Consider the following 12,615-nt stretch of genomic DNA (forward strand, 5'->3'; position numbering starts at 1 on the left):
AGTAGTTCGAAACCTTCTTGATTGTCTTGCAATCTCTGCATAGTTTCCCTTGTATAGCTTAAACTGAATTTCTTTAATACCTATTTGGGGTGTTCAGTCTGGAGAAAAGAAGACTGAGGGGAGACATGTCAACAGTGTTCAGGCACATAAAAGGTTGCCACAGGGAAGATGGTCAAGAACTATTTTCCATGACCACAGAAATTAGGACCTGAAATAATGGGTGTAAGTTACAGCTACCTAGATTTTGATTAAATATAAGAAAAACCTTCCTAACAGTAAGATCTGTACAACAGTGGAACAGTCTACCTATGGAGGTTGTGGGTTCTCCATCTCTGGAGGTTTTAAAGAAGAGGCTGGATGGACAGCCACCTCTCATGGATGGTTTATTTCCTGCACATTGCAGAAGGTTGTAGATGATCCTTGTGGTCCCTTCCAACTCCACAGTTCTATGATTCTATGACTATGTTGCAAAGGGGCTGGGGCTGTGGTCTTTGCCTGGGGTTCTTGCAGTGCCAAAGTCTGCCCTCTCAGGATTTCCCCCCTTATGAAAGAATATGCAGACCCACAAATTAAAACTTTTGATCACTAAACTGTGGTTGGTTGGTTTGCAGAGGGACCAGCTGCAGGAAATGTATTTATTTATTGCACGTTTAGACCACCGAATAACCAAAATTCTCTGACTGGTGTATGAATAAACTAAGAACACCAAATAAATGAATAAAGATAAAAACCAGCACATAATCAAACCAAGACAAAACCAGCAGCAACAGGTAAAAAAACAAAAAACCTGTAGCACATAGAAGCCGTGTAAAATAAGCAGAAAGATAAAAGAGTGCAAAGATCCAGAAGTACAAAATGCCCAGGAGAATAAAAAGATGCCCATCATTCAGGGACCTGGCAACCCTCTCTGGAGAGGGCCTTCAGCAGACCGGGTGCCACCAATGAAAAGGCCCTCTTTCTTGTAGCTCCTTGAATTTTATCATTTGGAGGGGGCACCTGGAGAAGGGTGGAATAGATGGACCCTTGGTCTGATCCAGCATGGTTCTCCTTATGTTCTTATAATGATCTTAAGGTCTAGGTAGATAATATAGGAGGAGATACCTGGTCCCAGGCCATTCAGAGCGTTAAATGTTAAAACCAGCATTTTGAATCGATGGTAGGAACAGACTGGACCTTTCTTTTTTCTTGTGATGTTCTGGAACATAGGAAGGGATGATCCAGATAAGAAACAGCAAAAGCCAACCATTTCGAAGGGGCCCAGTGAATCCATGCCAGACGTTGAGTCCACATTGATGCCTGCAACCCCGTTGACCATGAAAATGACTCTGCCAAGCCCAGTAGAATTCGAAATAGACTATCTGACCCAAGAGAAAACAACCAGAGAAGGGTTCAGGAGAGGTGAGCTGTTTCTATGGGCACATTGACATGGCTGGGTTGTTGTTGTTTTCAAGTGTAAGTCTTGACGCGCCTAGAGAATAACCAGCTTTTACAAGTTCCCATGTGTGCCTCTGACATTGCCCTGCACTGGTGTTCTCTCTAACCCAACTAAGTCACATCGCAGGGAGATGCCCTTACAGGATCTGCGTACAAGATGTTCATGGCAGGGATGACAGCGAGAGTGTGATCTGAAGGCTAATGGTGCATTTCTGCTGCTTGGCGGTTGGATGGCAGATTGTCTGCCTGAGAACCTTTGATGAAAATGGGCAAGCTATTATGTTCTGCAGAATAACGACAACATAACCAGCGTGACCTAGTAAAAGGGTGCTTCCTACAGTCCTATCTCATGTATTGTGTCTAGTCTAGTCCTGTGATTACAGCTTCATCTGATACTTTGGCCATAGCTAGATGGGGCTTTATCCCTGGGTGAACCCCGGGATCGTCCCTGTGTGTCCACGTGACGCACAGGGGATCCCGGGATCAGGGAGGGATCATCCCTCCCTTGCCCCGGGATATAGCCCTCTCCTTTGGGCCTGGTTTTTCCACTGTCCCAGGCTGAGCCCGAGACTGCAAAACGTATGGCCGGTTGCCGCGGGTTGACCTGGCTCCGGACGATTCCTCATGAGGAGCCAGGAGCAGTGCATGGGGTGCAGCACTCCTCAGGAATGCTGCTCCCATCAGGGGTAGGGTGGGGAGAGAGGGGAAAGTAATTTAAATTTTAAAAACCTTACCTTTTGCGCACAAGTATTCGTGCGCTGCTGGTCTGGTCCTTTAATTTAAAAAAATGGCGGGCACAACGCCTCTCCTTCTGAGGACGTCGTGCATCGCATGTAAACAGAGGAGGGATCTCCTGTTAAACACAATGTGAGATCTTCCCTCCTCTGTCGCGGGATAACAGGTAGGTCTAGCTAAGGCCTTGGAGTGATCACAACAATGTTCCTGGAAACTTTGAAAGTTTGTGATGGGGGCGGGATAATAGCTGGCCTTATATGAGCACCACAGGAAAAGCAGAAACTGAATTCTGGTGCATCCAGAGAACTGATTCCACACTGTTGGTTTTACTGCTTGAACACACATGCACAGTTGAATTCCATCTCAGTCGTACTGAGAGTAGACTCATTGAAATCAATGGGACTTAAATTACTGTTGACAAAGTTACATCCCCTGCTGATATGCAGCATACCAGCCTCCAGATTTTTTTAAAAAAAAAAAGTCAGAAGGGGCAGGGAACTCAGGGACACTACTTTGAGACCCTCTGGATTAGCATATACTTGATTTTTTAAAAAAACCACACACACATACAGATACAAAGGAAAACAGGAAATATTTCCATGCACCAATGGCAATTCTTAACACAAATGGTAATCCTCACAAAGAAAATACATGGTTTGAATAGGTACAGATAATGCAAAAATAATGAAGTTTTATACAGGACAGACATATTCTGGTCTGAAAGGAGATAGGGACTTGTTTTATGATCGGGACTACTGATAAAAACATAACCGAGGGCCAAAATAAAGTTTTCTTTGGAGGCATCATCCAGTAGACAGTCTACAACAGTGGTCTTCAACTGGAGGGTCACAACCCAAAAGTGGGTCATGAGATCAGTCCAGATGGGTTGTGGTAAAGTTGTTGCTGCCATGTTGGACATGGAGAAAATTGAGAAAGTGGGTCCCATGTTGCAGGTTTTGAGTCCAAGATGAGACTTAGGTCTGGACCAGTTGAAGACCACTGATCTAGAGTATAATGGGTATACTCTAGATCAGTGAGTATCATTCAAGAGGCAGCTGGACAACCATCTGTTAGAGATGCTTTAGGGTGGATTCCTGCATTGAGCAGGGGGGTGGACTAGATGGCCTTGTAGGCCCCTTTCAACTCTGCTATTTTATGATCTATGATATCCTCAGTAATGTATTACATATCCCTGCCCCAAACACAAAGGAGATGATCGACTGCTGATTTATGCCCTCCACCCCAGTATATCTGACATCAAGGGAGGCTCTTTGGCCATAGCTAGACCTAAGGTTTATCCCTGGATCATCCAGGGGTCAAACCTGTTCACCTAGGTGACACACAGGGGATCCAGTGCTCAGGCAGGGGCGAACCCTGGATGATCCCAGGATAAACCTTAGGTCTAGCTGTGGCCTTAGTTTAAAAAACTGGAAGCTATGAAGTCTTCTCTCAGCTCTTCCAGTAAATACATTCCTTCTCAGGTGTGTGCATTTTACATTAACCATTGTTACATGAGGCATCTGGAAAAAGACCAATGAAGAGGGTTATGGGACATGATGGAAGGGGATTTATGCACATGGTTTGGAAAGCACAATTTGGAAAAAGACTGAATCTGATAAAGGGAAATCACCTGAATAATTTTAGCCCCAGGGACAGCCAATGAATGTTAACATCGTACTAAGCCATCACACAAGGCTCGCCGTGATAAAGAAGCAAAGAACTGGATTAGAACAGTGATGGAATTGATCTGACAGCATGCATAAAATCACACCAGGGCATATTCCCTAAGAGGTTGACTGCCTTCACTCCCAGAGATTGCCACATCACCAGCGCACACCTGTGGTCTATACACAATGCAAGCTAGTGCTTGATCAAGAGAAATCTGTCATCTTTCTTCAAATGGACATTTCTGCTCTTTGTTGTGGTTGAATTTCCACAGGTTACAGAGTGTTTCATGAAATGCCCCAGTCATTGTCCTTGGTATCCCATACAATACATTGATTGACCTGCCCCACGTCCACTCCGTACACTGCAGGGCAGGTATGGGGATGTTAGACTAGATCTGTACTGGTCTCCCATTGAATGCAATTGGCCACACTGTCCAGTGAGTAGCCTTCGGGCACATTGTGTGCAAAGCTCTCACTCTTTTATACTTGGGTATCAACCCCTAAGTGTAAACTACACACGTTTTTCATGGTTTGAATAGGGTGACCATATGGAAAGGAGGACAGGGCCCTAGTGTCTTTAACAGTTGTATAGGAAAGAGAATTTCAGCAGGTGTCATTTGTATGCATGCAGCACTTGGTGAAACTCCCTCTTCATCACAATGATTGAACCTGCAGGAGCTATACTAGAGTGACCAGATACAAAAGAGGGCAAGGCTCCTGCAGTTTTAATTGTTGTGATGTAGAGGGAATACTACCAGGTGCTGCATGCATACAAATGGCACCTACTGAAATTCCCCTTTCAGTACAACTGTTAAAGATTCAGGAGCCCTGTCCTCCTTTCCACATTGTCACCCTTTGGACACCAGAATGTTTTGGAAGTCAACTCCTATCAGCTCTAGTTCCTCCCACAATGCTGGGAGTTGTAGTCCAAAACAGCTAGAGCACTCTAGTTGAATCCTCCCCTGATGGTAGAGAATAGGGGTGTGCATGGACCCCCTGCTCCACCCCGCGGCCCGATCCGAAAATTTCGGATTGGCCCGCTCCGCGCCGCTCCGCCCATACTCCGCTCCTCTTCGCCGCGGAGCTCAAGCTCCGAATCAGAGCTCCGCAGTGGAGGGGAGTGGTGCCAGGTAAGGCTGGGAGAGGGCGGGGGGGTTACCAGGCCCTGCGGCAGAGCCCGGTAAGGGACCAAGGGGGAGGGGGGCCTTACCTGCCTCTGTCCACGGTCCATCGGCTTCTTCAATTGAGCCCGCGGTTCAACCAGGAAATCTGGGCCACAAGTGCGGCCTAGACTTCCTGGTTGAACCGCGGGCTCAGTTGAAGAAGCCGAGGGACCGCGGACAGAGGCAGGTAAGGGAGAGGAGGGGGGGTTACCGGGCCCTGCTGCTGTTTCCACATGGGTGACAGCGACAGCGGCAGGGCCCGGTAAACCCCACTTACCTTTCTGGCAGAGCTCCGGATCGAGGTGAAGGATCCGCCGTCACCTCGATCCTCTTCGCCATGCTCCGCCAGCCCCCCAATCCTCTTCGCCTCCGCCTTAAGGGGAGGCAAAGCCCCCCGCTCCGCTTCTAATTCACTGGTCCGATTAGAAGCGGAGCACATCCCTAGTAGAGAAGCAACCTTAATGTGGAAAGATTTACTCATGTATCTGAAATATTTATTTAAAAATGTCAGCCAAAAATTATCAAAGTTCTCATTGACATAGTTACCTTAGGCATCAACTAGCATGTCCATTCTCAAGGTTTCACTACATTTTCATCTGCACTCCTCCCTTAATGGTTCATTCCTTGAGTCTTGTTATCCTCATCTCATAGCAGATGTGAAAACAGAGCTCCTGGCCTTCCGAACTCTCTATGGATAACACAGGGCTTTCTCTGTGGTGACCCCCCGACTGTGGAATGCCCTCCCCTTGGAAGCCCAATTGGCGCCAACATTGATTGCATTTCGACGCCAAGTAAAAACGTGGCTTTTAAGCAAGGCCTTTGATGGTTAAACTCACTGGCACATTGTTTAAACTGTATTAACTGCATCTATTGCTTTTAAATTATATATTGTTTTAACTTGGATTATGGTTTAATGTGTTTTTAACTGTGTATATTTATTGTTTTATACTGCATGTTTTTATCTGTACGCCACCCTGAGATCTTAGTGATATAGGGTGGGATATAAATATTTTAAATAAATAAATAAATAAATTGTTGGGGGAACAAAACCCTTCCTCTGACCCTTTGTGGCCTCCCCAGGCCCACAGCAGCCACAGGCAGTGCTGACTAAAGACATTTTGCTGCCACTGGCAGATTCACATGCTAATTCCTGCTTTTATGTATTCCCCCCATGATAGTGCCACCGGAAACAGGTCTCTTCACCCGGCCTCATGGCAGAGCCAGCCCTGGAGAGAGAGGAATAGCTCTTCCTCCCTTAAAGTATGTTACCAAGTAGGGATGTGCTCCGCTTCTAATCGGACCGGCGAATTAGAAGCGGAGCGGGGGGCTTTGCCTGCCCTTAAGGCGGAGGCGAAGAGGATTGGGGGGCCAGCGGAGCGTGGCGAAGAGGATCGAGGTGAAGGCGGATCCTTCGCCTCAATCCGGAGCTCCGCCGGAAAGGTAAGTGGGGTTTACCGGGCCCTGCCGCTGTCGCTGTCACCCATGCGGCGACAGCAGCAGGGCCTGGTAAACCCCCCCTCCTCTCCCTTACCTGCCTCCGTCCGCGGTCTGTCAGCATCTTCAATTGAGCCCGTGGTTCCAGCAGGAAGTCTGGGCCGCTTGCGGCCCAGACTTCCTGGTGGAACCGCGGGCTCAATTGAAGACGGCGACGGACCACGGACGGAGGCAGGTAAGGCCCCCCTCCCCCTTACTGGGCTTTGCCGCCGTCGCCGCATGGGCGGCGATGGTGGCAGGGCCCGGTAACCCCCCTATGGGGGGGGGGAACGGAGCTCCAATCCGGATCCGGAGCTCTGAGCGGAGTGGAGTGGGCATAGGCGGAGTGGGGGCGGGGCGGAGCGGCCCGATCTGAAAAATGGCGGATCTGAAAGTGAAGCAGAGTGGGGGGTCCATGCACACCCCTATTACCAAGTACAAGGCTGTCTAAAATCTGGGGCCTGTTTCAGCCAGGACCCCCACAACTAAACAGATCAGAGGATACCAATATGGCCCAAGTCCACTTGGGTGAGAGAATGATAGAACGTACCGACAGGAAATGGATGCAGAGGATAAAAGCAACATACATTTTTGTTCTTTAAATCAGAAATTCACCCTTTCTCTTTCTGAACCCATCCTCTTTCCATAGTTTCTCACTTCCGGTGTGACACCTCTGCTGTGACTGATATTGTCTTGCTTGTGGACGGCTCCTGGAGCATCGGCCGCAACAATTTCGGACTCATCAGAGAATTCCTGGCTTCTCTGGTTGCACCTTTCAACGTTGCTGGGGACAAGATAAGAGTGGGTGAGGGACTTCTTTTTCTACCAGTCCCCACAGTCAGGGGACCATAGAAAATTCTATATCACTTTTCTATGGGGATTTGGATTTATGAATTTATATATCCCCTCCTCCTCTTCCTTCGACACAGTATGGCCATACCATACATGCCACTAAGTTGGCGAATTAAATATAAAATATTACTAGCACTCATCATAGGCTATTAAGACCAAATACTTAAAAGGTTATCACACAGAGGAGGGCCAGGATCTCTTCTCGATCCTCCCAGAGTGCAGGACACGGAATAATGGGCTCAAGTTAAAGGAAGCCAGATTCTGGCTGGACATCAGGAAAAACTTCCTGACTGTTAGAGCAGTACAACAATGGAATCAGTTGCCTAGGGAGGTTGTGGGCTCTCCCACATTAGAGGCCTTCAAGGGGCAGCTGGACAAGCATCTGTCAGGGATGCTTTAGGGTGGATTCCTGCATTGAGCAGGGGGTTGGACTCGATGGCCTTGTAGGCCCCTTCCAACTCTGCTATACTATGATTCTATGAGTATCAAAGGAAAAAAGAAGGCAAAAGAAAAAGGAACCCCATGTCAGACCCTTTGATTAGCAGTGCAATCCTATATAGGTCTACTCAAAAGCGTGCATAGTACTGCAGCCCGGGCAGAGCAATCCTGCCATGGATGGGTGTGAGATGAAAGGCAGAGGATCAACATTATCCAAAGCCCTGCTAGGGTCATGCTAACAAGGCAGAATAGAGGGGGGGAGAAACATTTTGCCTGATTTTTCCCCCCCTTCAGGGTCTTCCCCCTGTTCTGCATTCCCTCCCATTGATTCCAAATCTATACCAGGACTGGGCTAGATTGCCTGGTAGGTTGGGGGGCATGCTGGGGGCATGAGGTACTATGGATCCATGGCTCCCCTTGATCCTCCACCAGCACACCCATGGAATTCCCTCATTTTGCCTCCACCAATGTCGAAACTGATGTCAGTGAGACAAGCGCTTCAAAGGTTTCTGCTGTGGCTGGGAAGGGGTTCCTGAGGTCAGATCTGTGCTACCTCCAGTATCAGAGGCACTAAGCCTGTGTGCACCAGTTGCTGGGGAACATGGGTGGGATGTCCTGCTTTGTTGGTCCCTGGTCGACAGCTGGTTGGCCCTTGTGTGAACAGAGTGCTGGACTAGATGGATCCAGCAGGGCACTTATGTTCTTATCTCCTCCTCTGAGGGCAGAGGCAGTAAGCCTATATACACCAGTTGCTGGGGAACATAGGCAGTTGGCTACTATAGCACCCATTTTCTGTTGTGGGTTCCTGGTCAACAGTTGGCTGGCCACTGTGGCAGGATCTACACTACAGCTTTATAATGGTATTGAAGAGCACTGAGGACTGTTGGGGCCCATTGACACATTCCACATACCGTTTTCAAACCACTTTCAAAGTGTTATATCCTGCTTCGTGTAGACCTGGCCCGTGTCAATGCAGTGCTGGGCAAGATGGACCCTTGGTCTGATCCAGCAGGGCTCTTCTTACGCTCTCTGTCCTCTTTGGCAAAACATGCTATGTCCCCTAGGTACCCTCCCAGGAATCATAGGACTGCATCCTAAATAGATTAAACATGAAATAGAACTTTTGAAATATAAATATAAAAAGTTCCAACTTCACAGCTCCCCATACCATTAAATAAAAACAAGGTTTTATAGGAAATGAATCTTTCATGAACCCTTCAGAAACAATTATAAAATTTCCAAAATATCTTTCACACAGTTATGATATTCGAACAGTGCAGTCCTGTGCCTATTTAGGCAGAAAAATGTCTTACAATTCTCATCATGCCCCGGCTAGAGCATGCTGGGAATTTTAGACTTCTTTGGCAGGGATATGCTGGGAATTTTGGGAATTTTTTCTGTCTAATTATGCATAGGATTACATAGGATTTGTCATCTTCAGTTATTCAAAACCCTACAATTGATTGATGAATGGTTCTCGAATTGGGCGTTAGCCCAAGAAATGAGATACCTCCCTCCCAGGAATGTTGTGAGGACACAGATAATTAACAGGAATGCTCAATGTTCTCATTGAATCATGAGTCCCAAAATCTATGGGTGGAAACATGGCATTTGCCCATACAGTTGCTTTGGATCCACCAAATAGACACACTTTAATTGATACAACACTTTAAACAACCACAGAGAACAGGCCATTATTGTTCCAATTTTGCAGATTTTAAGCAAGACCTTTCAGGACGATAGCTGTCATTCTGTTTGCTAGACCCCAGAGGCTCCTGGCTTTTTAAAGACTTCCTCCCTGATCTCTTTCTGTTGGTATCTCTTGTTTTCTTCCAGGTTTGTCCCAGTACAGTAGTGACCCACGCACGGAATGGGATTTGAATACCTACTCCACACGGGATGAGGTGTTAGAGGCCCTTAGAAGCCTCAGGTACAAGGGAGGCAACACATTTACAGGTAAATCACTGACCCTGTTCAGATGACATACTAGACAGGGCTTATCCCAGGGTGATCCCCTGGGTCATCTCTGTGGATCCACATGATGCACAGAGGATCCTGGGATCAGGGAGGGATGATCCCACCTTTGCCCCAGGATCCAGCCCTCCACTTTAGGCCCAGTTTTTCCTCTGTCTTGGGCTGAGCCCAAGATAGCGGAACACGTGGCCAGGTGTTGCGGTTTGTCCCGGCCCCTCGTGGTTCCTCACACGGGGTTCAGAGCTCCTCAGGAGATTTGCGCCCATCGGGGGTGAGGTGGGGAGAGCAAGGATTTTTTTTTAAAGGACTTACTGTTTGCACACAAACGCTTGTGCGCTCCGGTCTCTTTTTTAAAAATGGCAGGCGCGATGCCCTCTGTTCTCCCACGTGTGAACAGAGGGGGAGATCTCACGATAAAAATATCGCGGGATCTTCACCCCTCCATCCCGTTAGACCGCTGGGTCCAGCTGAGGCCTCTGCCATGGTGGTAGATCATTTTGACCTAAACATTATGGCTTTGTGTGTCATGCGAACCATGACTTAGTGTGTAATGTGAACCATTCCTAACCATGGTGGCTACATAACCATGGTTTAAACACACCCACTAATGTACTGCAAAAGTGTTAGGGGCCTAACCATGGCTTAGTGTGTTGTCTGAACAGGTCCCCCCTCTCTCTTTCTGGTTTAGGTGAGTTCCTTGCTTGGACTCTGATTTGAAAGCACGTCCAGAGGGATGAGCCAACCAATGGCTGGGGACTGTCACTGAAACCACAGGTTTTGTCTGACTGTTCTCCCAGCAAGTGGATCTCTTTGTACCTAAGCCCCTGTATTAACTAAACCTTGAAGTGTGTTGCTAGTGGACAAGCTTCCGTTTGATTCAAAAACAACGGAGGGTCTTGTGGAACCTTAAAAGCTAACAACTTTATTATGGCATGGGCTTTCATGGCAAAAGTTTATGCCGTACTAATTTTCTTTGTCTTTAAGATTCCCCCAAATTCTGGCTTTGCTGCAACAGACTAAAAACACAGCATAACCCGATAGGTCTTGGATGCTGAAGGGAGGGAGAATAAATGGGAATTAACTTCAGAGTAAGTAATGTCCCAGATTTGCCCTTTATTAGTAGAATAATTATTAAATATTGATTGATTGCTGTTCTAAAAGCCACACACAAGACTATGAACAAGACTTCCCTTGATCTTTACAGTCCACAGTGCATTACAATCCCTACGAAGGTTTTAATATTTAAGGCGTCCTTCAGTGTCTAAAAGTGCTTTTGCCAGTATTACGGTAGGTTTACACATTACAGAAAGTGTTAAGACGTGAGACCTCTTGCACACCTGAGTTTTCAGCTTCTGGTGTAACATGCAAAGGGAGAAATCAGGTATTGCTCCTCTCCGCTCTGCTTCTCATGTAACTGTGTGCCGTTCTGCCTTTCATTCTTTCTCTTTGAAAGGGCTAGCCCTGACCCATGTCTTAGAACAGAATCTGAAAGCTGAAGCTGGTGCGAGATCGGATGCTCCCAAACTGGTCGTCCTCTTGACCGACGGAAAATCCCAGGACGACGCCAGCCCATCTGCACAGACCTTGAAGAATAAGGGAATAGAGATATTTGCTGTTGGTGAGTTCACCTCTTCACCTCCACAGGTTTCTGATTTTTAAATCTGAATATTATAATAGGGTGGGAAACATCAAGAATCCAGGCTCCATCGCACATAATTTCCCCCCTGCTTTGTCTCCGTGTTTCTTACCTCCAATGCTCTTTCGCTTGTTCGCTCTTCCACTCCACCCCTTCTCTTTCTCCCTCCAGTTCATTGGTTGCTCCTCCTCCCCCCCCCTTTAACAAGACAGGTCCTGTCAGATGAGTACTTCAACCAGACTGCCTTTCTGCCTGGCAAAAATGGAACAACCCTTTAGTCTGGCTCTTTGGGTTCATCAAGGGAGTACAATCCTGTCTCTGCAGAGATACGGGCATTGTACAATTTTAAAAAATGCTTTCGAGCCTGGGATGCAAGGTTTGGGTTTTATATTGAGGCTTGGAGCCGGCTGCTGGGAGATATCGCTTTTCCCTACCAGGACCATTCAAGCCAACAGCAGGGCTCCCATCAAAGCACATGACCCCATCAAAGGAAAACCTGTTTAGGGAAAATAATCCAGACTTTAGGCGTTCTAGGAAAAGATGGAAAATGCTGGGGAAGAGGCAGGGTGTCGGCAGGACAGGCACGGCTTCATGTGAACCACCCAGAGAGCTCCGGCTATTGGGCGGTATAGAAATGTAATTAATAAATATAGAAATGTAATTAATAAATAAATGTGAGTACCATGCTGCAAATCCACAGACCAGGCATGGCAAAAGTGCGCTAAATAGCTGGTGTGATGGAGCTCTATGGGGCTGTAAATTCTTTTAGAATGCTTTACAATCCTAGCACCCACTTGAAAGGAGTGTCAAATCTAAGCTTAAATGACTGGTAAAGATTTGACATGTCTGTACATTGTTACCCAACAAAGGCCTTTGACATCCATTTATACATCCTCCAAAGCAGTGCACCTTGCCTCTGTTACTTCATTCAAAGTGCGTTAGCATTATTTGAACAACACTAGAATGTATTGTAATGCATTGTATGGATAATTCAGCAGATGGAATAGTCTGCTGAATTACTTAAACCTACTGAAAAAAATTGAGCACTTCACCAGATACGGCAGGAACAAAACTTTTTTTTTTTAATATTTTTATTATTGAAACAACAAACACAAGTCAAAATCACTTAATACAAGATATTATAATACCTTACTATCATATATTCAATGTTAACCTATTAAACATAATATAATAAACATAACAGTGCTCCCCCCACCTCGGGATCTCATTCTTGTTTCCAAAA

General features: G+C 46.7%; 1 protein-coding gene across 1 annotated transcript in view; it reads left to right on the forward strand.

The window, feature by feature from the left end:
• Nucleotides 1-12,615, forward strand: part of COL20A1 (collagen type XX alpha 1 chain) — a 171,380-nt gene that overhangs the window by 14,306 nt on the left and 144,459 nt on the right. Inside the window, exons 5-8 of the mRNA XM_063142885.1 lie at nucleotides 1,207-1,398; nucleotides 7,122-7,277; nucleotides 9,599-9,718; nucleotides 11,190-11,354. Of these exons, the coding sequence (XP_062998955.1) occupies nucleotides 1,207-1,398; nucleotides 7,122-7,277; nucleotides 9,599-9,718; nucleotides 11,190-11,354 (633 nt within the window). The remainder of the gene's footprint in view (nucleotides 1-1,206; nucleotides 1,399-7,121; nucleotides 7,278-9,598; nucleotides 9,719-11,189; nucleotides 11,355-12,615) is intronic.

Source organism: Elgaria multicarinata, chromosome 1, assembly GCF_023053635.1.
Source record: "Elgaria multicarinata webbii isolate HBS135686 ecotype San Diego chromosome 1, rElgMul1.1.pri, whole genome shotgun sequence".
In the NCBI taxonomy this organism is placed as follows: domain Eukaryota; kingdom Metazoa; phylum Chordata; class Lepidosauria; order Squamata; family Anguidae; genus Elgaria; species Elgaria multicarinata.